At 42.2% G+C, this 26,477-nt stretch overlaps 1 protein-coding gene across 1 annotated transcript in view; it reads right to left on the bottom strand.

Annotated features, from left to right (window-relative positions):
* The window catches only part of LOC148887971 (kinase suppressor of Ras 1-like), a 31,157-nt gene extending 6,537 nt beyond the window's left edge, over positions 1 to 24,620 (bottom strand). The window contains exons 1-13 of the mRNA XM_089014236.1: positions 24,542 to 24,620; positions 21,389 to 21,460; positions 21,149 to 21,296; positions 18,696 to 19,020; positions 18,051 to 18,208; positions 17,888 to 17,954; positions 15,091 to 15,174; positions 14,938 to 14,996; positions 7,362 to 7,474; positions 7,115 to 7,280; positions 5,672 to 5,726; positions 5,549 to 5,603; positions 2,715 to 2,939 (exon numbers count right to left, since the gene is read on the bottom strand). Coding sequence (XP_088870362.1) covers positions 2,715 to 2,939; positions 5,549 to 5,603; positions 5,672 to 5,726; positions 7,115 to 7,280; positions 7,362 to 7,474; positions 14,938 to 14,996; positions 15,091 to 15,174; positions 17,888 to 17,954; positions 18,051 to 18,208; positions 18,696 to 19,020; positions 21,149 to 21,296; positions 21,389 to 21,460; positions 24,542 to 24,544 — 1,530 coding nt within the window. The 5' untranslated portion in view covers positions 24,545 to 24,620. The remainder of the gene's footprint in view (positions 1 to 2,714; positions 2,940 to 5,548; positions 5,604 to 5,671; positions 5,727 to 7,114; positions 7,281 to 7,361; positions 7,475 to 14,937; positions 14,997 to 15,090; positions 15,175 to 17,887; positions 17,955 to 18,050; positions 18,209 to 18,695; positions 19,021 to 21,148; positions 21,297 to 21,388; positions 21,461 to 24,541) is intronic.
* Positions 24,621 to 26,477: the final 1,857 nt, after the last annotated feature.

Below are 26,477 nucleotides of genomic sequence, written 5' to 3'. Positions count from 1 at the left end.
TGATTTTGTTTGGTTTATTAATTATCTGTGACCTGATACAGCCTAAGAAGATACAGAATAAACAACATTTGTCATCTTATATACTACATGCGTTACATATATTACATACATGCAGCCATGCGCAAACTACGGCCCGCGGGCCACATACGGCCCGTTATGTTTTTTAATCTCGCCGGCAGAACTTGTCCAAGTTATAGTAAAAACAGTGTCTGAAACTCATGACACATAGTTAGCGGAGACGAGGGCAGACAACTCTGAAAAGTTGCCTGCCCCATTTTTCACAACTTGAAACACAATAGGACGACTGACTAATCGCAAAAAAAACGTTGTTGCAACGTATAAAGGATTTTTTTTTTTTTTAATTAAGGATGTACCTACCACAAATGCTCCCTTGCTTAATCTACGGTAAATATCCCCTGCTGGAGATTTTGCTTGCGCTGCATTGTCTGCTACAAGCAGACTAAGTGCCTTTCAAAACACTTTACAGTTTACACTTTACAGTCACGGCATAATGTACGTTTATGTTTTGTAGCGTCATTCATTTTGTTAGTTTCTTTTGAATCTTTCTTCTGGAATGAGGTCCTGTGCATCTACTTTGGAAAATGATATGCAAATCCACAACCTTGTAACGCTTGGGAAACTCCGGAAGCAAGAAGCAGGCTTCTGATTGGCTGTCATGCCGAGTATGCAAATTTCAGTTTCTGGTAGAATACTTAATACAGCCAGTCTATATCTGTGTGCTTTGCAATGACACACGTGTACTGTTTACGCGTGAAGGCGAGGGCGTCCGTGGCGAGTTTGTAGAGCGCTATTTCCATTTCCTCTTCCCAGTATCTGCGAAATAGTATGTAAATGCCATATCTTGCATATTCCTTGAGACAAATTTATTAACTGATAAGGGCTATTTTTCACATTTGAAAGACATTTAATGAATTGGGTTGTCGTGTTCTTACTGTGCTATGAGGTTTGCACACACTACATTTAATGCTTTAGTATATAAGGCCCAAACACTCCCTCTAAATGCTCCTGGCCCGGTGGCCCCTCTGTCAAATTTTAGAACCCATTCTCAAAAAGTTTGACACATTCACTTATTGCTGTTGCACTATTATTGTTTTGGAGCAGAGGACATACGCATGTGCTCTCAATGCCATGATTGGCTGCATAGCGTCATTGCATCGTATCGTGTGATTGGCTGGACACCAGTCACTGAATGAGATAGCAAACTGATACAGAGAAAAAGTTATATATCTACACTGTAATTCATTTGGGGTGCTTTCACTGCGCTGGAAAGATTTTCTTGTGCGGTGAGATTTGCGTATGGCAGCTGGAATTGGTGACATTGCATGTAGAAGTTCAATATAGTGCCCGATAGACAGCCGTCACCAAGTATGCTCACAAGCATTGCTTTTTGATTTTGTTGTTTTTGTGTTTTCTTTTGTCACTATATTTTGTTGCGTCATGTGGACCGAATGCGGAGAGCGGCGATGAGTATGTGGAACTGTTGCGACTTGGAATTGAAGTGGATTTACTTGGGACAAGTATGTGAGACAATCTCTTTTTGTCAATGGATGCTACAGCTTTGTGTTTACTTTCAAAACTTAGCCTGTCACAGACGTGCATAATTCACCATGACATCCCTGATCCACTGGTGAAAACAATGCTTTGATCCTCTCCTCTTTCATCTCGAACTGCTTGTTACAACAATGATGGTGCAAAAAAGTGCTTAAAATTGAATGACTGTCCGTGTCTTTTGTTTTGTGTCACATTATTTGTTGTTTTGTTTTTTGTTGTTGTTTTGACTTAAAGATGACGCTGCAAGAGTGGCTGCCTTTACAGCCGCTACTGTATTTTGTTTTTCTACTTCTTCTTTTCCTTTCCTATGACTTAGCTGTTGCTGCTCCCTATCGGGATGAAAGAGTGATACAGTACACAATTACAATGTCAGGAGATAGACCACGCGGGCATACAAAGAGGATAAATTCCCACGACACACCTGACAATATCTCGTAACACGCTGCTGTGCAGGGTTTGAAAAACACTAGGGTTCACCTTGGCTGAGGTGTTGTTGCACTGATTGGCATTGAAGTTTACAAATTCCCTCTCTGGGATTGTATAAGTAACAGTGTCTGAAATAACGCCTGCCCGGACGCGCGGGGTGTGCAACTTTTACGTCCGGCGTACAACTTATAAAACGTCTCCACCTGGGTGGCCGACAACTTTTTCAAGAAAAAAAACTTTTTTTTTTCAAATCAAACGTTTGCTTTATTCAATAAAGCAAACGTTTGAATGATGATTTCGAAAGAGGAATAAATTATTCCGTTTTCGAAGTCAGTGTATGGACAAACGACAACTGGAGCAAAATCATCAGCAAGGGATAGTTACGGTAAATTAAGCAAGGGAGCATTTGTGGTAGGTATATTTTAAAGTGTTGTTCTGTTATATATTCTGATTATCAATCCTTAATACTTTGCAACAATGGGTTCTTTTGTGATTAGTCTTATTGTGGTTCAAGTTGTGAAAAATGGGGCAGGCAACTTTATGGCTGGGTAGACAACTTTTCAGAGTTTTCTGCCCTGGTGTCTGGTAACCTTTTGTCATGACTTTCAGACACTGATAAGTAAACTTGATCATTTTTAATATACAGTATAATGTGTGCGGTGTAAGTCATACACTCTTATCTTTTTGCTGAAAGTAAACCACTTCTGCATCTTCACCTTTCCTATAATCTCTCCAAGTTGCAGCTCCTCATACGGGATGTCCCATTCCTGCAGGTAAACACTGGTCTGACTGGCTTTGCGGTTGAGTTCTCCCCTCCACCGGCCAACGGTCCTACGGTGGCAAATAGACGGCGGCAGGTCTTCCAGCCCATCTTCATCGAAGTCCTCATTGGGGAAGCTTTTGCTTTGGCCCTCGCCTGCAGAATGATGCTCATCTGCACGCTAAGAACGAAAAGAACAACATTCATTGACAGCGATCAAAGGTGAGAGAGAATATTTCTTAATGCTGAAAGAGAAGAGCATATCTTAAGGGACAACCGACACCATTTTTTTGTTTCCTAACTGACATCAGAAAACGTTTTATAGTATCTAAAATACCCAAAACACGCAGGCTGATATTTTTAGTCAAATGAAAAACACCAATAAAAATGACTCAAAGTGTCCAAAAACTACTTCAAAATGAACCCGGAAATGGCCAGTTTCAGAAAGTCCCACCCCCTTATTTGTGACGTCACGCCAAGACGTCTTGCCTTGTTCGAGAATCAAAACAATGGCTTCAGATTCGGATAATGATGCTTTCTTGCTACTCATCCAGTTATGAATATGACTCAAATAGTTCTGAAGAGGAAAGCATAAATGTTTGCCATCGATTAAAGAAGTCATTCCGTGTCATTTTGAGGCATCTGGACTGAAATGTAGCATCCCGGAAAATGCACAAGATGGCGGCCAAGCTTCGTTGGAAATGGTCTGATTTGTCTGCTGGGAATTTGTGTCAACTAGTATCAAATAGTAGTCTTGGTGCAACACACAACGATTCACCATCACGTTATTTATGTGTTTTCCTTCTAATTTCGCCATCAACACGGATCAACACGAAGTTTTCAGACCAAACAACCGAGCCAAAAATGCATTGTGTGTCGCTTTCTCGGTCAGTGACAATACCTAGCGTGACGTCACGGTCCTTTGAAGGACAACTGACGCCTGAATATTCAAGGAGTCTTGTTATCGAGTTGATGACGATGCTGGATGTGTCGTATATTTAGGAACCCCCTGAGGCATTTACGTCTTACTTTTATGTCCAGCCTAACAATGGGGAGGAAGGTGCTTCCAGTGGTGAAAGAGAGCAATCGGCAATATGTATGTTGTCTCCGGAGCAATGAGAGGAGAAGACGGTGACAAATGCTACAATGTACAGTAAAGTCTCGTTATATCGATATCGGATATATCGATAGTCCCGGTTATATCGATACTATTTCTATGCACACACGGAGAAAATTACATGCAAACAGGGTCGGCTATATCGATAGTCCCGGTTATATCGATATTTTTTCGGACTCCCTTGAATATCGATATAACGAGACTTTACTGTATATAAGTGGAGCAAACCCATCGGACAAGCATCCAGCTGCTGTTAGCTTGTAGCCGTAGCGCACCAGCCAGATGGGAACTAGGAGCTAACCAGAGTTAGCAATTCGCCACTTGGATAACCGCTGTCATCTTCTCGTGTTGTTTCTGCTCCTCTCGAGGCTGATCATCTAGCTCGTAAATTATTTTGTTGAACATATATCTGTAAAAATGGAGCTGTTCCAAGCCAAAGATGATCACATTCTTCAGGACAGGGACCGAGCTCTTTGGTGTAGCCGAAAGGACACTTCGATGACAGTCAAACCTGGTGCATATCATTCCGTCAGTCAGTCCTTTTTTGAATCAAACACAAATTTCACATCACACATTTCTTGACCCCATGATTAAATTCTCGATTTTATGTGAATTGCGATTCACTACAGTGTTCTTATGATAAACTCCATTGCATCGAAGGCCATTCATACGTAAGTTCGTAACTTTTCATCTTGAAAGTTGAAACAACTTTTTGCATCCACAACCATGAAACAATCTACATTGATGTTGTAACTTCTAATTGTAGCTTATTATTTGTTGTTCATGTCCTTATATGCCACATATCACCGAAGTTGATACTATATTGCTAATTCACGAAGCTTCATATCTGCTTCATATGTCGTGTCCTTCACCGGTTTCGTCGCTTGCAGACGGCTCGAATTCATACGGAAGGACTTGTTTAATCAATCGCAAACCACTTATGCTTTCTTCTTCAGAACTATTTGAATCCTATTCATAACTGGATGAGTAACAAGAAAGCATCTTCTCCGAATCTGAACTTTCTGAAGCCATTGTTTTGATTCTGGAGCAAGGCAGTTTGTGGGTGTGCCAGGATCGCCGGATTCGCCCAGGTTCCCAATGTGACATCACAAACAAGGGGGCAGGACTTTCTGAATCCCTCCAGTTTCGAGCTCAGTCGTGGCAGTTTTGGGCAACCTTAAGTAATTTTTATTGGTGTTTTGTGTTTGACTAAAAATATCAGGCTGCGTGTTTTGGGTATTTTAGATGCTATAAAGCTTTTTATGATGTCAGTTAGGAAACAAAAAAATTGTGTCTTTTGTCCTTTAAATGTAACTGCATTTTCATGGTTTCCTGTTTGTGTGTGTGCACCTTTTAACACTTAGTAACTAGTTATACTCACCACCTCAACTTTTAGAAAGTGAACTTTGGGACTGTGACACTGTGCCTTCAATGTTACATAATAATGTAACAAATAAAAGTACATTTGATGCATTGAAGTTTTATGTTATAAGAGGAAAATAACTTTGCTTTTACAAATGTATTTGTATAAGTGTAATAAGACTTGTTTAGATGGACCATTTATCAATGGCAAACTCATGCTATTTATTGCTAGGGCGCGGGGTCATTGTGGATGCCAAGGCCTGCCCTAGGCATGCCCGACCGAGCGTGTCAAATGGACTACCTGTACAAACCTGGTTTAGATCAGCTGATTTTACTTCCGTCACAGTAACAGCTGTCTGTGATACTCTAAGAAAAACAATAATTAATTTTGACACTTATTCATCAAGCAGACAAATTCCGCTCGACCATTTTACCTGTTGTTGGAGCTGTCAGACTGGTCACCATCAGTATCCTTGTAATTGGGGACATCTGTTAAAGAAGGTTGGGGTGGGGCAGGGGGGGGGGGCCAGAAATAACTTCAGAAACCCTCTAAGTTTGGGTAGAAAATCAAGAAAAAGGTTGCTTAAGCCGTCATCTGTACGTCTTTGAAGGTGTCGGACATTTCGCTCCTCATCCAAAGAGCTTTGTCAGTGAACTAAAGTTGTTCTGGTAACCCTGGCGCTATATCCTGAATGGATAGAGGTGATCTTGCCAGTCTCTGCTCTGATAGGTGCCTGTGCCTGACCCGACTCTGATTGACTAGAATCAGATTGACTTAAAGGACAGCCAACACCATTTTTTTGTTTCCTAACTGACATCAGAAAACCGTTTTATAGCATCTAAAATACCCAAAAGTCAAATGCAAAACACCAATAAAAATGACTTAAAGTGTCCCAAAACTACTTCAAAATGACCTTGGAAATGACGAGTTTCAGAAGGTCCCGCCCCCTTGTTTGTGACGTCACGCCAGGACATCTTGCCTTGCTCTAGAATCAAAACAATGGCTTCAGATGCCTCCGGACAAGCTGTGTCCATAATTTGTAAAATCACTTAAAAATGACTTCTGCTGAGCGTATTTTACAAAGATTCCACTGCATATAGCTATATTTTACGTTTTAAGACTCGCGCTGAATATTCAGAAAGTCTTGTTTTCGAGTTGATGACGATCCCCTACGTGACGTCACATTTGGAACGCCCCTCACAGAGAAAGTGACACACAATGCATTTTGCGGTACTTTGTTTGGTCTGAAAACTTCATGCTGATCCGTGTTGATGCCGAAATTAGAAGGAAAACATAAATAACGCGATGGTGAATCGTTGTGTGTTGCACCAAGACAACTATTTGATATTCGCTGACACAAATTTCCAGCAGACAAATCAGCCCATTTCCAACGGAGCTTGGGCGCCATCTTTTGCATTTTCTGGGCACTACATGCTGTCATTGACGGCTCGAATTTATATGGGAGGACTTCTTTAATCGATTGCAAAAATGTATGCTTTCCTCTTCAGAACTATTTGAATCATATTCATAACTGGATGGGTAACAAAAAAAGCATCTTCTCCGAATCTGAACTCCGTGAGCCCATTGTTTTGTTTCATGAGCAAGGCAAGATGATTTGGTGTGACGTCATAAACTGGGGATGGGACTTTCTGAAAATCCCCAGTTTCGAGCTGATTTGTGGCGGATTTTGGACACTTTAAGTCATTTTTATTGGTGTTTTGCCTTTGACTAAAACTATCAGCCTGCGTGTTTTGGGTATTTTAGATGCTATAAAACGTTTTTCTGATGTCAGTTTGAAAACAAAGAATGGTGTCGGTTGTCCTTTAAGATTGTATTTATGTTCTGCAAATGTATTAAGTAGCCATAGTTGGTTGACCTGGGAAGGGGAAATTGTCATCCTTGGAACCTTGCGGAGAGGTGTTTGTTGGGGGTGTGGTGCTGACACTGGGTGGGTTGCTCTGCTGGGAACGTGCTGGAGAGGAAGGTATGGAGGAGGCAGCTGAAGATGGGTTACTACTGGAGTCCAGCTGGACGGGAGGAACCTGTGGTGTGAAAATGGATATAGGTAGATGGACAGATAGAATGATGATCACACATTCTAGCACCGCAAAAGTTGTACATACCCTTTTGGTTATTGCCTTTGGCAACGTGCCAAACTGCAGTGGGCTCTTTGCTTTGTGATCAATACGATTATTGATATCAGATGGCACTGATTCTGCCCTTCTCATCTGAGGCACTACCAACCAAATGAAAAGATTGACAATGTGAATGTACAAGAGACTTTCAAATGAAATGTTAACCTATCCGGGGCGGCCTGGAAGTCGAGTGGTTAGCACACCGGCTTCACAGTGCAGAGGTCGCCGGTTCGCGTCCCGGTCCGGCGTCCCTGTGTGGAGTTTGCAAGTTCTCCCCGGGCCCGCGTGGGTTTTCAAAAACATGCATGGCAGGCAGATTGACCACTCCAATTGTCCCTAGGTGTGAGTGTGAGAGTGACCGTTGTACGTATTTGTGTGCCCTGCGATTGGCTGGCAACCAATTCAGGGTGTCCCCTGCCTCGTGCCCGAAGACAGCCGAGATCGGCTCCAGCTTCCAGCGGTACAGAAAATGGATGGATGGATATTAACCTATCCTTCTTTGTGCCTGGCAGTGACTGTCATAGCTTGAATGGCACCCAGTGTGGTTGTGATGTATCGTTTGCAAACTAAACAGATCACAAGACTGCTGATATGAAAACAAGAGTGAGACAACCCAATAAAAATATTCAAACAAAAATCTTGTACTCATTGTACGCAACATCCACCGAAGCAGTGTCCAGCATATGGAAAAATATGTAAAAACTGCGAGAAAGCAAATCACTATGCTCGTTGCTGCTGGAACCAAGAAATGAAAGGCAAGGTAGATGTAGTAGATCAGAGGTCCCCATCCCCCGGGCCGTGGACCGGTACCGGTCTGTGGGTCATTTGGTACCGGGCCGCACAGAAAGAATAAATAATTTCCATTTTATTTATTATCTGAGTCCGAACTATGTTTTATTTTGAAAAATGAAAAATTACCAGATTACATCCGTCAATCACTTACTCTTGACGCATGTCAAAGCGCTTGTCTAGGTCACATGATACATACCGCTAAAATTAGCCCACCGTAACCTAGCAAAATGAGCAAAAAACAAACGTCTTTGGAAAGTTTCTTTTCGAAGGGAAAAAGGCCCAGTGAGGAGACGGAAGAAGAGCCTATGACTTCTAAGAAAAAAAGGCTGCATTTAACAGACAATACCAGAGTCCTATTTAAAATTTGGATTTATTGCGACAGATGATTCCCACACACCAAGGTGGCCTTGGTCTGCGTAATATGGGGCGACCGGCTCTCTAATGAGGCAATGAAACTTGCAGACCAAACACCCTGCATTAAAAGACAAGGATTTGGAGTACAGTGAGACCTCAGTTTATGAACACCTTATTGTACGAAATTTTCGTCTTACGAACGTCAAATTTATGACAATTAAACCTTGAAATACACACTATTTTTCATGATACAGACCCACCACGGCTGGTGGAGTAATCTTCGGCGGAAGAACACCAAAGCACACGACCTTCGATCTAGCGGACTGATCTTCGGCCAAAGCACACAACCGAACAGCGCTACAGCCGGCGCTACTTTCCACACCTCTCATTGAATGCTCACAATGATCTTGGAGCTTTTTGCTGATAATTTTACTATTATGGGACCGAAAAAAAACCCCACCACAGGCTCGTGTTCAGCCCAAGAAGACACAAAATAAAATCACCGTCACTGAGAAGAAGGAGATAATTGAAAAAGATGAACAAGGTGTGCGTTTGTGTGATTTAGTGGCCGAGCACGGCTATGCTAAGTCAACCATTGCTACCATTCTCCGGAACAGAGAAGCCATCAAAGGTGTGTCTGTTGCAAAAGGTGTTTCCGTGCTCTCAAAGTTGAAAAACTTCTGTTAATTTGGATTAACAAAAAGCAGCTATCCGGCGACATCGTGAGTAAAGCTATTTTATGCGAGAAAGCACGGCTAATTCACGCCGATATCGCCACGCGGCAACCTGGAGGTTTGGCCCTGATTGAGGATTTTAAAGCCAGCAACGGATGGTTCGAGAACTTTAAGCGCTGTACTGGGATTCACTGCGTCACTCGTCATGGTGAAGCAGCCAGTTCTGACCATAAAGCTGCTGAAGCCTACAAGGCGTCATTCCTCGAACTGGTGAATGAAGAAGGCTACATTCCTCAGCAGGTATGTAATGCGGATGAGACCGGAGTTTTCTGGAAAAAGATGATGATCGGAGGAGGAGATTGCTGCAGCATCTAGTGAGCGCATCAAAGAAATGTTGGCAAAGTGGAATGAATTGCAGGCTTTTATCGAACAGTTCCATCAAGAAAAGACTGTGGCAATGAGAGTCATCAACATGATGAACTGTGATGCCTCAGTTTCGTAAGACCTTACAAGTCAGAAAGCAACAGGTGTCAATTAAGAGGTTTTTAATCAGCAAAAATGATGAGGAGTCTCCAAAGAAGCAAAGAAGAGAAGCCACACCAGAGGTTAAGTTACCAACAGTCCTTAAGGAAGGTGACTCTCCTTCCATAAGCCATCAACGACCATCGAAAAGGTAAATAAAACTTTATTTCACAGCACAGTTTATTTCTTTAATTACAGTCCTCATGTAATGTGCCTCTCTTTCCAAACAGTAATTCCCTTTGACCTCAGACCTCCAACGCCATTCCATCAAGCCATCAATGACCATCACAAATGTAAATAAAGTGACTTTATGATACAATGCAGTGTATTTCTTTCATTACAATACAATAGCACATTTATTATACATACAATAATATGGTATGTTGTGTGTAGTTTTAAGGCTTATTTAGTTGAAAAGTATATTTTATGGAAACCCAGGAATGGATTATTCCCATTTTAAAGGTTTCCTATGGGATTTTTTTGTGATACACACTTTTTGGCTTACACACTCTGTCTGGGAACCAATTAAGTTTGTAAACTGAGGTCTCACTGTATTTTGAAAGAAAGAAACATGAACTAGAAGGACTGCAGCAAGTACTGAGGGCCACCACTTCAACAAATGCGAGTGCACTGAGAGCATCGTACTTGGTGGCTCATTGTATTGCTAAGACGAAGAAGCCATTCACCATCGGTGAAGAATTGATCCTTCCCGCCACTTATTTGTGTGAAGCAGGGCTTTCTGCATTGACAGCAACCAAAACAAAACTACGGAGTAGACTGGACATGAGCAAGACACTTTGGGTGTCATTGTCTCCATTATCCCTAGATGGGACCGTCTCGTTGCAGAGAAACAAGCTCACGGGTCCCACTGATTCAGTTGTACTGAGTTGTATTTTTCATGCGCTTTTTACTTGTTTTGGTGGTGTATCTTATTTTGAAGGCATGTTTAAACATTACCATGGTGACCATAGAGCGTTCAGGGGCAGAGAAGATGTTACATATGTTGTTGGCACGATGTTACCAGGACTCTGCTCATCAAGTTGTATAAAATACACACTCGATTTGTGGCGTCACACGGAAGTGTGCCTTTCAACCCTTTGATGTCTTTTATGTCTTTCAAGTGAGCCTGACTCATTCCCACGCAGGCCAAGGGTATATAAGTAGCCAGCGTGGGACAGAGAGATTGGGGGAATCACGAGGCAGAACCATTCGGACTCAGATTCAGACACACGCAACTCGCAGAGACCTACACATTGGACAGAGTTTCACAGTACAACTTGGTCGACTCCACGCCACGATCAAGCTCTAGGCTACATCTACGTGTCACTTGCCTGGGAGTTCTGACAACGAACCTACTTACGATTAAAGAGAAACATCAAAATCTTTAGATTCACGCTTATTATTATATTTAAAAGAAAGAAAAAAACAGTTTCCATGTTTGTCATATCATTCTATTTTGTTGTATTTATCCGCTGGTCCGTGGCGCAAAAAAAAATGTTGGGGACCACTGTAGTAGATGATTATTATGAAGTGGAGGAACTTTATGTGAATGCTGTAAAAGATCACTAAACTGAAGGTGAACGACATTCATCTAAAATTCAAATTGGATACTGGAGCCAATGTGAATGTTATTTCAGAGACTGATTTCATGAAGATCAGACCGAGACCAAAAATACAAAGAGCAAAGATGAAAGTCACAGCTTATGTGGGTGCAGTCATACCAATGAAAGGAAAATGCATTGTAAATGTGACACATAAAGGCCAATTACATAAGCTATCTTTCACCACAGTTCCCAGGGATGTGCAGGGTATACTAGGATTATTGGCATGTGAGAGACTACACCTAGTGATTACACCTAGTGACTTGTTTCAAGGGTTAGGCTGCCTACCAGGAGAATACACAGAGTAGACAAAAGTGTGCCACCAGTCATACATCCATGCAGGAAATTCTCAATTGCTCTACAAAAGCAGCTAAAATCAGAATTCAGAAGAAAAAGAAAATTGATGAGCCGACTGACCCGGCGAGTTCCCTCGTTGTCGTAGACAAAAAGAATGGAAAACTCAGGATATGCCTAGATCCAAGAGATCTAAACAAATCCATCAAGAGAGAACACTTCAAGTTACCTACTCGTGAAAAGAGTCACAATTTTCAAAGGCAAACTATTTCAGCAAGCTGGATGCGTCTTCAGGATTTTGGCAAATGAAGCTGGATGAGCCAAGTTCCAAACTGTACTTTCAAGACTCCGTTTGGAAGATACAGTTTCCTAAGACTATCTTTTGGAATTGTTTCAGCTCCTGAAGTTGATCACAAAAAATCAACATGATATATGAGCACATGGAAGGAGTTGATACCTCGATGGATGACATCATCCATCCATCAACAAGAAAAGCAAACGTGAAGCTGAATAAATAGAAATGTCAGCTAGGTGCGACGGCATTGACATTTATGGGAGATATCATAAGCAGTGAAGGTATCAGACCAGACCCACGAAAAGTGTCTACTAGAGAAAACACGCCAAAGCCACAATGCAAAAAACGATGTGCAACGGTTTAATGGCATGATTACATTCATGGGAAAATTCATACCCAACCTGTCGGAAAAGATGGCCCCACTGAGACAACAAACTGAGAAGAACACAGAATGGCAATAGAATCGTGAGCATGAAAAGGCATGGAATGAACTGAGGAAGCTGCTCACAGAAGAACCAGTACTGAAATTCTATGATCCCGAAAAAACAATCAAAATATAATCGGAAGCATCACAGAGTGGGCTCGGTGCTGTACTTCTACAAAAACATGAAGACTGGTAACCCGTAGCATTGGCATCACGCAGTGACGTGCGGTGAGGTTCATGGCTGGTGAGGCATCAATAACGTCACCGCTCGTCTCTACTTAGTATTTGAACGGTAAATTCAGCGATTTTGATGTCGATTTCGGTGAAGTTAAATGGACAAGAACTTTAAAGTACAAATCACTAAATACATCTAACTGTTTAATTTATTTTTTCATTTGATATTTCCATGACAGCTTTCCATGATGACAGGTGAGGCACTGCCTCACCTGCCTCCACTGACTGTACGACACTGGCATCACGTTCGATGACAGATCTGGAAACACGTTATGCACAGATTGAAAAAGAACAGCTCAGCATCACGTATGCCTGCGGAAATTTCATCAATTTGTGTTGGGACAAGAAATCACTGTGGAGACTCATCACAAGCCTCTAAACGCATTGTTTCAAAAGCCACTAAATGACTGTGCACTCCCTATAGAGCGAATTATGATCAGACTGCAGTGCTACTCACTGAAGGTTGCATACACCCCTGGAAAACTGATGTATACAGCTGACACACTATCCAGAACTGTTGACCCAAAGGAGCACTCGAAGATGCTCCTTTGGGAGATTATACGGACAGAGACAAACAAAGATGAGACACTGAAACAATTGAAACAAATCATAAAAAATGGATGGCCCGAAGTGCATTGTTCGCCAGACACAGCAGAATATTGGAACAACAGGATGGCGTTATCTGTAGTGGGCAACATCATATATAAAAGGAGTAATATACTCATTCCAAAGAGTTTGAGAAAAGAAATATCACCTCAGACATCATCACCAAATCCAAGAATTCTTCCTGTCAATTAGACCCCGTCCCCACAGTCCTGGTCAAATACTGCTTACTCCCTCTGCTTCCCTTCATTATTCATTCCTCACTATCCACTATAAATGTTCCTGCACCTTTCAAAACTGCAGCTGTCACCCCAATCCTAAAAAAAAAAAACCTATCTCAGGTCATTTCTCACCTTCCTTTCATCTCCAAACTCCTTGAAAAAATGGTTGCCTCTTAATTTCACTCTCACCTCACTTACAATAACTTCTACGAACAATTCCAGTCTGCTGTCCGTCCCCGCCAAAGTACAGAAACAGTCCTCAAAAAAATCATCAATGACCACCTGGCAGCAGACGCCGGTTTAATGTCCATCCACTTCCTCCTTGAGATGACTGCAGCAAATCCAACGCCTCCCTTCCACTTTCCTTCCTCTCACACTGCCGCTCAGAAATTAAATCCTGGTTTACCCATAACTTCTTCAAATTTATCAGCGACAAAACAGAACTGCTGCTTGTGCTTGTCGGTCGCTACCAAATCCACCCTACACAAAGCCAACATATACCGACATCCCTCACGAATGATAGCTCCACTGTGTCCCCCTCCCTTCAGGTCAAGAGCATGGGCGTCATCCTCGATGGCTCCTTATCTTTCCAATCACATATAAAAATAACCCGATCTGCGTACTTCCACTGACGTAATACCAATCCTCTCCGTCCCTCTCTCACCCCTCACACCACTCCTTTTATTGTCCACAGTCTCGTCACCTCCCGTATCGATTATTGCTATTCACTTCTTTTCTGTGTCCATCACAAATGTATCCATAAATTACAATTGGTCCAGAATTCTTAAGACAGGATCATGATGAGAACCCCCTCCTATCAGAATATCGCCACCATGCTCCGACAGCTCCATTGGCTCCCTGTCAATTTTAAAATAAACTTCAAAGTAATTTTGTAGATATTTAAAGCCATCCATAACCTTGCCCCACCACATCTGTCTCACCATCTTCAAATATCCATTACCTTGCATTCCCTCAGGTTCTCATCCTCCCTCCACCTCTGTGTACCCTCCATCCATCTCAACATGATGGGATGCAGAGCTTTCAGCCGCTCTTCCCCCAAACTCTGGAACTCACTTCCACCCAACATCTGGAATATTTATTGTCTTCCCACCTTCTCGTCCCATCTCAAAACCCACAATCACACTCTTAGTTTAGATTGATTACTGTCAAATGTCTTTGAGTGTTTTGAAAGCTGCATATAAAAAAATGTATTATTTTTGTTCTTTGTATTTTTATTAATATTGTAATGTTGAATGTTAAACAGAATTTGACCAGGGCAGTTTGTGACTCAATATCCCATTTTCAGATTGCATCATTAAAATGGTGGTGTCCACAATAAAATGGATTTCCAGTGGGCTATAAATTAACAACACTCCTGATGATAATTCTCACACCATCATAACTGAAGTTGCATCTGAACTTCTTGAATCAAATACAGCAGATTTCTTACTTTGTGATTTATGGTGCATCTTTGATTGTTTTTGTTTTTTTTCCTTTTTTTTTAGATGAGATTTTAAGATGGCATTTCTCTGATCATGATCGTTACTTACATGTGAGAGATATTCGACAAGAGGGAGCATCTTTGCTACATTTGTTGTGACACTTGAATCTGGAGAGAGAAAAAGGAAGAATGAAGACGTTATACATACATAATCCTCATCATCATCATTATGCAAAAGGTAAAGGAATAATGAGTTTCTTACTTGCAATGTTTACACTTTACACCAAAGATCATGTTCTTGGCACACACTTGGCATAACTGGGAAAGCCAAGATTTTGTTGAAAATCTGATAGGAAGAGTGAAGAAAGACAGTTTAAATTGAAAACCACCCATCCATTGTTCATACTGCTGATCATTAGTTTATTATTAACCAATTATAGAGTTGACGATAACTGAAGATCTAAACTATAAAAAGTATATACCTCATCTCAACCGTATGCTCTAAACATAAAGAATGATGTTTGGTTGAAGATGAACACCTGTCAATATTATGGGATCAAACTGGAAAGAAAAAAAACCTCAGTACTATAATCAAATCAATGACAAAAATCTCTATTTGGAGAAAAAAGTGGTATGATGAAGGAAAAAAAAAGTCAGTCTAAAGAAATACGGTCAAAATATAACAAGAAAAAATGTGTGTGACTAGTGATAGCGACTCAGTCGCTATCACTAGTCACACACAAAGTCACACACAAAGTTACACACAAAGTTACACAAAGAATGAGAGCATCATGGCACTTTACTCATAATAGACCTGACCACTTCAACATTCTGATCATAAGATGCAAATAATAAGTATTACTATTTTTTAGATTTTGCATATCGCCTATGGCATGCAGGCTGGATGAGAATATGATATGAGAATACAGTGAGACCTCAGCTTACGAACTAAATTGGTTCCCAGACAGAGTGTGTAAGCCAAAAAATGTGTATCACCAAAAAAATTCCCATAGGAAACCATTAAAATGGGAATAATCCGTTCCCGTGTTTCCATAAAATATACTTTTCAACTAAATAAGCCTTAAAACTACATACAACATACCTTATTCTATGTATAATAAATGTGCTATTGTATTGGAATGAAAGAAATACACTGCACTGTATAATAAAGTCACTTTATTTACATTTGTGATGTCATTGATGGCTTGATGGAATGGCATTGGAGGTCCGAGGTCAAAGGGAATTGCTGTTTGGAAAGAGAGTCACATCCCATAAGTACTGTAATTAAAGAAATAAACTGTGCTATAAAATAAAGTCGTTTTATTAACCTTTATGATGGTCATTGATGGCTTGATGGAATGGTGTTGGAGGTCGAAGGTCAGAGGGAATTGCTGTTTGGAAAGAGAGGCACATTACATGAGGACTGTAATTAAAGAAATAAACTGTACTTTAAAATAAATTTTACCTTTGTGATGGTCGTTGATGGCTTATGGAAGGAGAGTCACCTTCCATAAGGACTGTTGGTAACTTAACCTCTGGTGTGGCTTCTCTTCTTTGCTTCTTTGGAGACTCCTCATCATTTTTGCTGATTAAAAACCTCTTAATTGACACCTGTTGCTTTCTGACTTGTAAGGTCTTACGAAGTGAGGCATCACATTATCGTTTATCATGTTGATGATTGTCATAGCCACAGTCTTTTCTGGATGGAACTGTTCGGTAAAAGCCTGCACATCATTCCACTTTGGCAACATTGCCTTCTTCTCCTCGCCCTCAGATGTTCTCGAACCATCCGTTGCTGGCTTTAAAATCCTCAATAAGCGCCGAACTTTCAGGTTGGCGCATGGCGATATCGGCGTGAATTAGCCATGCTTTCTCGCATTAAAATACCTTTACTCACGCTGTCGCCAGATAGCTGCTTTTCGTGAATCCAAAGTAACAGAAGTTTTTCAACTTCTTCGATTGCCCGAGACCGTCGCTTTAGAGCACGGTAACACCTTTTGCAACAGACGATGGCTTTTCTGTTCCGGAGAATGGTAGCAATGGTTGACTTAGCATAGCCGTGCTCGGCCACTAAATCACACAAACGCACACCTCGTTCATGTTTTCCATTATCTCCTTCTTCTCAGTGACAATGATTTTATTTTGTCTCTTCTTGGGCTGAACACGAGTCTGTGGTGGTTTTTTTTTTTCGATCCCATAATAGTAAAATTATCAGCAAAAAGCTCCAAGGAGGCGATCGACGTGTGCATTCAATGAGAGAGGTTGTGGAAAGGTGGCCCAGCTGTAGCGCTGTTCGGTCGTGTGCTTCCGCCGAAGATCAGTCCGCTAGATGCGAAGGTCGTGTGCTTTGGTGTTCTTCCGCCGAAGATTACTCCACCAGCCGTGGTGGGTGTGTGTCATGAAAATAGTGCGTATTTCAAGGTTTAATTTTCAGAAATTTGACGTTCGTAAGACGAAAAGTTCGTAAGATAAGGTGTTCGTAAGCTGAGGTCTCACTGTATGTGAAATTATATCAAATGGAATGATGACCACAGCTGCCGACCTGTTAGCTGTAAACCAGTTGTGCATTTGATGTGCTATACGTTAGCACATCTCTTTCACAGTTCAGTGTTGCTTGGTTGCATCCCTTAATAATACTACTACTAATAATACATTTCATTTATAAACACCTTTCAAAACTCTCAAGGTCACTTTACAGTCACTGGATACGTTTTTCTGTGGGTGAGCAGCGGCAGCCACACGTGCCAGCGTTCACTCAACCCGGAAGTTAAATAGATAGTTAGCTAGCTAGCTGATAGATAACTTATAGTTAGCTAGATAGTTGAATAACTCAAATAGATAGAAAATTAGCGAGCTAGCTAATAGATAACTAATAGATACCTAGCTAGATAGCTAATAGATAATTCATAGATAGTTAGCTAGATAGTTGAATAACTCAAATAGGTAGAAAGTTAGTGAGCTAGCTAATAGATAGCTAGCTAGATAGCTAGCTTGTTTGCTATCTCAAGTGAGCAACATGGGAACAAACCGGGAAGCTAACTTTTATGGCTGGAACGAACCTGTGGGTAACAGCCAAACCGATATCTCGCTTCACTATCTGAAGTGAACTCCCGTGTACAGCAAGGTCTGTGAAACACACCAGCACCCACTGTGTCAATTAAATAATCATATGAGATTCATCATCAAGTCCCTGATCCCCGATATGATAACTGCGCAACTCACTGTCCAGGGATGTCTGGGTGGCGGTCATCGTGTATGGGGCCGAGGCAGGGGTGGGGCTGTGTGTCCGGGCAGACGGCAGGAGTGAACGCAGGTTTAAATCCTCAAAACTGTTCCCATTAAGCTGGATAGAAGCCAGCACCTTGTTCTTCTTGGTGGCCCTTCAAAGACACGGAGCAGCAAGCAGGGAAACTCTCAATCGGTATTTCTATTCCGAAATGTACTTTTGGCTCCCTCTTCTTTCTAAACTACGGTAATTTGAATGAAGAAACAAATCACTGAAATAGATTGCTGCACGTATCGAAGGAAACTTGATTTCTTTGCGTGGGCCAAATTTGAATATGCATGTGCTACACCTTTAAATCTGGGCTGCTCAGTCTCAGTCTTCATCTTTCGTACTGATTTGGGGGAACACAAATATTTTCTGTATCAAGTAGCTGAGACCCAGAATTCTGTCTTAGATCAAAGTGTTCGGAATACATTATCTGTGAGTAACTTGGTCATACCTCTCAGGTAAACGCCCCCGTGTGTATCGCGAAAAATACTTTGTATGCCAAGATAAAAGTCTCGTGAATTTAACTTTGCCTTTTTGCAACAGAAGTTCCACAAAGTCGGCAGTATTGTAAAGAGTGCAATGCACCAACCTACTTGTGATTTGCAGGCTCCGCTTCTGAGTCACGTCTCTTGCTTGGCGTTGGTCCGATGGAGAGAGGCAGAAGTTGCAGAAGCTTACGGGAAGGCGGTGGTGGAGTATGGACCGTTTTGTTGGTTTGTATCTTTGAAGCGGGGATTCTGGAGGGAGTGCTTGGCGCCAATGAGAAGGCATCAATCATTTCCTCAGCAGGTATGGAAGGTTGGTTGTCACCCGAACACGGAACAACAGATATGGAGATGGATCGGCCGTGGCTGGATGGATCGACTGCGGACGGTTGCTCGGTGGAATGAGTGCGCCGTTGGGAATCAAGCCTCATTTCTCCAAGTCATCAATCAGAATTAGACACAAACATGTGAGTGCAGTCAATATAGTGTCAAAACAATCACATTTAATAATTGCTCAATTCAAGAACAATTCACTTGTGCATTTTGTAATGGATATGTATACCATGTGTACTCATGAGGGCAATATGTGACTATAAACAGACAGCAAATTTTTAGCTGAAAAGCAAATACAGTTTTACCTCTTTCAGTTCAAATATGTATACATATGATGCTCAACACATTATTAATCATGGTGCTTGTAAAGAAGAAGGGGACCGAGTCGGCAGCCGTCGGCAAGTGCACTCACGAGCCTTGCTTTTTTTGTTGTTTTTGGCTTGTCTTTGTGTTTTCTTTTGTTACTTTGCATGTGTTGTTGTGCGTCATGTGGAATGGATTGTTCAGCGGTGCTATTGGACAGTCTGCGGTTGGATGGATGCATGGCTTGAGGAGCCCGCGATGAGAAAGAAGCATCAGTGCAGAGCGCCGATGTAGATGTGGAACTGTCGCGGCTTGGAATTGAAGCGGATTTATGTGGGACAAGTGATGTAAGACAATCTCTCTTTCGTCAATGGATACGACAGCTATGTGTTTGCTTTCAAAACTTTGGTTGTAGCAGTCGTTCACATTCCACCATCAGGTCCTTGATCCACTAGTGAAAAGGAGACTTTGATCCTCTTCCCTTTCATCTAGAATTGCTTCATGCCACAAAGAGGGTGCAGAAAATGCTTTGGATTGAGGACGGTCTGTGTCTTTTGTGTTGTGTCACACTATTTATTTTATTTATTTATGTATTTTTGACTTCAAGAAGGCCCTGCGAGAGTGGCTGCCTTTACGACAGCTCCTGTATTTTGTTTTTGCTGATGTGAAATGTAAATGTGTCCGCTGTGAGACAAATAAAGGGTCATCTAATCTAATCTAAATGATGAATGGCTGGAAATAAAATAAAATAACAAATAAATAAATAAATAAATAAATAAAATGATTTTCTTCACCCCTTGCAAACTATTGTGTGTGTGTCTGTGTGTGTGTGTGTGTGATGTGCGCGTGTGTGTGTGTGTGTGTGTGTGTGTGTGCGTGTGTGTGCGTGTGTGTGTGTGTGTGTGCATGTGTGTGTGTGTGTGTATGCGTGTGTGTGTGTGCGTGTGTGTGTGTGCGTGTGCGCGTGTGTGTGTGTGTTTCTGTGTGTGTGTGTGTGTGTGTGTGTATGAGTACGTGTATGTGTATGCGTGCATGAGTGTGTGTGCGCACGTGCCATTTGACTTGGGCAAAACAAAGAAGACAAATGCAACTGTGACGTTGCACAGTTGGTGCGCAGGACGTTCAATACAATTTAAGGCTTTAAAGGACAACCGGCGTCACTTTTTTGTTTCCTAACTGACATCAGAAAAATGTTTTATAGCTATAGATATTTTAGTCAAATGCAAAACGCCAATAAAAATGACTTCAAGTGTCTAAGAAGTACTTCAATTTGAAACCGGAAGTGGCCAGTTTCAGAAGGTCCCGCCCCCTTGTTCGTGGTGTCACGGCAAGACGTCTTGCCTTGCTGGAGAATCAAAACAATAGCTTCAGATTCGGAGAATATGCTTTCTTGTTACTCATCCAGTTATGAATATGATTCAAATAGTTCTGAAGAGGAAAGCATACATGTTTGCAATCGATTAAATAATTTATTCCGTGTTATTTCATTCCATGTCGCACCCAAGGGAGGCAGAAAATGGCGACAAAGCCGTGTAGGGAATTAGTCAGCCCGTTTCCACAGGCTGATTAATTCCTTACATGGAGCTTTGTCGCCCTCTTCTGCCTCTTTTTGGTCCTACACGACGTTTTAGGACCAAAGTACAGCAAAATGCATTTGACGTGATGGAAGGGCTGCTACAATGTGTCTTTTTGTCAGTGAGGGATGTTCCTTCAGTGACGTAGGGTGAGGACTCGTCACCAACTCAAAAACAAGACTTCCGGAATATTCAGCGCGAGTCTTAAAATGTAAAATATAGCTATATGCGGTGGAATATTTGTAAAATACGCTCAGTAGAAGTCATTTGAAGCTGATAATTTTACAAATTATGGACACAACTTGTCCGGAGACGTCAGTTGTCCTTTAAGCAATTTGTTTCTTGGATCACCTGTTTCTGTGGGACTCTTTAGACAGGAGAGGGCAGCAGTAAGGCGTGAACGATCCTCAGATTTGGAGCCCAGGCGCTTCATTGTCTCCTGGACATTAGAGCTCGGCATCTGCAGCACACTGTCAACTGTGAGCTTGTCATCTGTAGCCTGCATGGTTCATGAAACAACATGGTGAAAATTATATCGATGTTACAGCCTAAAAATAAAACATCCTTGTCTGCGTCCCTCGCATGTCATACCAGAAGCGCAGTAACATTCATTCTTTGTGAGGACAGCTGTATCGTCCCGAAGGTTGCAGTGGGTGCTGGAGCCTAATAATAATAATACATTTCATTTATAAGCACCTTTTAAAACTCTAAAGGTCACTTTACAGTCACATGATAAGCTTTTCTGCGGGTGAGTAGCAGCAGCCACACGCGCCAGCGTTCACTCAACCCGGAAGTAACTCAAATAGGTAGAAAGCTAGCTAGCTAGCTAATAGATACAGTAATAATAATACATTTCATTTACAAGCACCTTTCAAAACTCCCAAGGTCACCTCACAGTCACAGGATACAGTCGCTGATAGCTACCTAGCCAGCCAGACCGATACTAGCAAGCCAGCTAGACTGCTAATAGACAGCAAATACTGTAGATAGTTAGGTAGGTAGCTTGCTAGCTAGCTAGACTGTCATAAGTCTTCTCTCATAGGAATTATGTCAAACTGAAATTCCTTAATCCGGAAAAAAATCGTATGTCTTCACTTTTTTACTCTTTTGAGTTTTACGACAAGCTTGCGATCTTATCTGCTATCCCAGCCGTCTTCTGGCACTAGGAGGAGGACATCCTGAATTGGTTGCCAGTCAATTGCAGGGCACACAAAGACGTACAACAGTCACTCTCACACTTCCAACTCGGGACAATTTAGAGTGTTCAATCAGCCTGCCATGCATGTTTTTGGAATGTGGGAGGAAACCGGAGGACCCGGAGAAAATCCATATGGGCATGGGGAGAACATGCAAACTCTACACTGCATGGAGTCAGCATGCTAAACACTCAGCTAACGGGCCGCAGAGCGGTCACAATTTTGGAGAAGGTTGATTTTTATTTTTACAAATGGATGACAGACAACTTTTTATCGTGTAACTCATTCACTGCCAGTAGTGCAAAACATGTGTTCACTCCAGTGCCAGGCTTTTTGTCATTGTCACTCGAATTCCAGGACCCACAGAAAATTGAGTTTTAGGACTACATAAACATTCAATGGAGCGTAAGAAACCTTACACTCTCTTCTTTCATCAGAAAATTAGAGTTAATTCCGAAATTATATGGGTCTGGAGTTATATGACCTTGAAATGAGGGCAGCTGTCCAAAATACAATGCAAAACAATTTAATGGTTTTCTCCCCGGGACCGCGTGGATTTTCTCCGGGTCCTCCGTTTTCCTCTCACATAGAAAAACATGGATGGCAGGCAGATTGACCACTCCAAATTGTCCCGAGGTGTGAATGTGAGAGTGACAAACAACAGTTTGTGTTTGTGTGCCCTGGGTTATGATTAACCAATTCAGGGTGTCCCGCGCCTGGTGCCCGAAGACGGCTGATTGGAGGAATACATTCATATTTTTCTACATGAAAAGAATGTATCGAGTGGCCTGGTATTCAAGTGGTTCGTGCGTGGAGCTCACAGTGCAGAGGTACCAAGTGTAATTGCAGATCCAGCCACCCCGTGTGGAATTTGCATGTTCTTCCTGGGCCTGCGGTGTTTTCCCTGAGGACTCCAGTTAAGTCCCACATCCCAAAAACATGCGTGGCAGGCAGATTGAAAATTCAAAATTGTCCTGAGGTGTCAGGGTGAGTGTGGATTGTTGTTCGTCTCTGTCTGCCCTGTGATTGGCTGGCAACCGGTTCAGGGTGTCCCCCGCCTACCGCCCAAAGATGGCTGAGAAAGGCTCCAGCACTCCCCTTCACCCTTGTGAATATTAAGCATATCAGAAGATGGCGTGTGGCTGCTCACCCACTGCAAAATGTATCATGTGACTGTAAAGTGACCTTGAGTTTAAAGGCGCTTATAAATGAAACATCGTATCATTATTATTATTATTATTATTATCGTATAAAGCATCAGACAAAAAAAAAACAAATACCCCCACACAGTATGTGTGCTAAGCATCATCATGATTGCATTCGTCACATTTGTTGTGAACCGGTGCTTTTCATAAATGTTAAAATACCCTCTTACTATTAACTGCCACTAAACTGTTGAATTTGTAGACATTGTTATATTCCACCCAGACAATTTATAATGTGCTTATCCTCACAGGGGTCGCTTCTCTGCGTGGGCCTTTCCCAGCCGTCTTGGGGCAGCAGATTGCTCACACCTTGAACTGGTCTACAACCAATCGCAAGGCACACACATACCAACAACCATTCACACCTGGGGACAATTGAGAGCATTCAATCAACCTACCAGGCACACTTTTGGTATGTGAGAAGCAACCAGTATTACTTGGAGAAAACTCACACAGGCACAGGGAGAACATGCAAACTCCCTGCAGGAAGGCCGGAGCCAGAATCGAACAGTGCACTTCTTCACTGTGATGCGCGCATGCTCTGCAGTCTACCACAATTACACTGCATTGAAAAGAGTATATTTGACTTTGTTCCTGAAATGCACTAATTGTGTAATGCTCTTCAAATGCAATCACTCTGTTTTATTGGAAATTTTTATTTCGCCCCAGGCCAAATAACCAAAAGTGATATGTTAGGGTGCATTGTCTTTGTGTTCTGCACAGAAAATAAAGCAAAAAAGGTGAATAAGACTTTGCACTTCACATTGCAACAAAGGGTGCATACCAACACCTGAGCAGTGCCTGGGCATGCCTCAGATACATGTGTTTACCGCTAACAAAGCCACGGCAGTATGGAAAGAAAAAGGACGAAAGTTCAGAATCCATCAGGTGATCATGGGGAAAAAAAAGACATTCAAGAAGATAACAGCTTCTTCGATCAAACTTTTATCATAAATATCATCTTTGTTATACGCGCGCACACACACACGTAAAAAAATGGACTTCCGGGTAAACAGAATAAGGAAATGTGCAGACTAAATGGGAGGGGTAGAGTCCACAGGAACAGGCACGTGTTTTTTTTTTTATGCTTATGCCTCAACCAAACAAGCAAATAGCATATCTTAAAATAGTGTGGTCTCTACCAGACACTAAGACACAAGATACAGCCATCTGATCAAACAGCAACTGTCCACAAAAGCAACCACATTGTATGTTAGAAATACAACTATTTCCAAAGGCGAAACATTCACGGAAAATGGCAAGAGTGCAAGTTCTTTCTTTGCACCTTACAGTAAATAGCTCATTTACATTCATTATAGATTCACAGCCTTGAATAACTTTACCATATTACAGCATATCAAAGAGCCTGCTTTCAAAATCCAGGTGTAGTTCTGAAGTAATCCTTGGTGCAGCCGGCTGCACAGAAACTCTGACAGTCTTCCCGGCACTGTTATCAAACTCCTTGTTTGTTTTTGCGCCACACCCCCTTCTCATACTCATCTCCTCCCTCGATTGTTCCTTACCTTAGCTCACTCCCTGCCTCTTCATTCTTTCATTTGCCTTGTCGATCTGACATGACAATACTGTACCATATGTCTTGGTGAACCCCACAGGATACGTTAGAAAAAGAGAAGAGGTATTGAAGTTTATTGTTTATTTAATATTTGGCATTTTTCAGCATGGGTGTAGCCAGGATTTTTCAGTGGGGTGGAAGCAATGCCTCACGAGGATGAGTCATACTCAAGTACTATTCACCGTAAATGCGACTGGTTGTTTATCATACCATCTACAGTCAGGGTTTGATGAAATGATATGTAGACTTGGCCGTAATTTACATGACAACGCCACTTAGTTTGCTTTTCTGTACTGTACTGTGTACACTATCTAGGACAGGAGTCGGGAACCAATGGCTCGCGAGCCATATATGGCTCTTTTGATGAGACGATGTTAGACAAGAATCTCCGTGGACCATGATGTTTGCAGGTGACATTGTGATCTGTAGCGAGAGCAGGGAACAGGTGGGGGAGAAACTAGAGAGGTGGGGGTACGCCGTGGAAAGGAGAGGAATGAAGATCAGTTGCAGTAAGACGAAATATATGTGTGTGAATGAGAGGGATCCAAGTGCAAGAGTGATGCGACAGGGAGAAGAGATAAAGAAGGATGATTTTAAGTACTTGGGGTCAACTGTCCAGAGCAATGGAGATCTTGGAAAAGAGGTGAAGAAGCGTGTCCAGGCAGGCTGGAACGACTGGAGAAAAATGTCAGGTGTGATGTGTGATAGAAGGGTTTCAGCTAGGACGAAAGGAAACGTGTATAAAACGGTGGTGAGACCACCTATGATGTTTGGACTGGAGACAGTGCCACTGAAGAAAAGACAGGAAGCAGGCTGGAGGTAGCAGAGCTGAAGATGTTGAGGTTTTCTTTGGGAGTGACCAGGTTGGATAGGATCAGGAATGAGTATATCAAAGGGTTAACTCATATTAGAGACTTTGGAGAAAATGTCAGAGAGGCCAGAATGAGATGGTTTGGACATGTGCAGAGGAGAGAGAGTGACTATATCAGGAGAAGGATGCTGAGCCTTGAACTGCCAGGCAGGAGACCAAGAGGAAGGCCGATGCACAAAACCGTGTTAGATGGGGGACACTGATTCGCTGTGGCGACCCCTGAAGGTCAAAGTTGACCCAGAGTGCTCCGACCACCACAAGCACGACTGTCACCTTCACCATCCAGGCTCTCTCCAGCTCCTCTCTGAGCCCTTTCTCTAGTTTTTCATGTTCTTTCTTTCTGATGTTCCCATCACTTTGGACCGCTACATCCACGACAATGGCTTTCCTCTTTATCAATGATCACAATATCTGGTTGTTTCCCCATTACCATCTTGTCAGTCTTTGTCTGGAAGTGCCACAGAATCTTTGCTCGGTCATTCTCTACCACCTTGAGAGGTGTTTCCCATTGTGATCTTGGGGTTTCGGTAGACTATACCAGCCACCTGGTTATGGCGCTCCATGTAAGCTTTCCCTGCCAGTATCTTACACCCTGCAGTTATGTGTTGGATTGTCTCTGGTGCCTCTTTGCACAACTTAAACCTTGGGTTCTGTCTGGTGTGGTATATCTGTGCCTCTACGGCTCTGGTGCTCAGGGCCTGCTCTTGAGCAGCCAGGTTGAGTGGCTCTGTGCTATCCTCTAGGCCAGCCCCCTCTAGCCACTGATAGGACTTCTTGAGATCAGCCACTTCAGTTATGGTTCGGTGGTACATCCTCTCCCATGATGGTCCCCCTT

This window comes from Hippocampus bargibanti, linkage group LG14, assembly GCF_051943395.1.
Source record: "Hippocampus bargibanti isolate YZ-2025 linkage group LG14, ASM5194339v1, whole genome shotgun sequence".
Taxonomy (NCBI): Eukaryota; Metazoa; Chordata; class Actinopteri; order Syngnathiformes; family Syngnathidae; genus Hippocampus; species Hippocampus bargibanti.
This window is presented reverse-complemented; position numbering and strand designations above follow the sequence as displayed.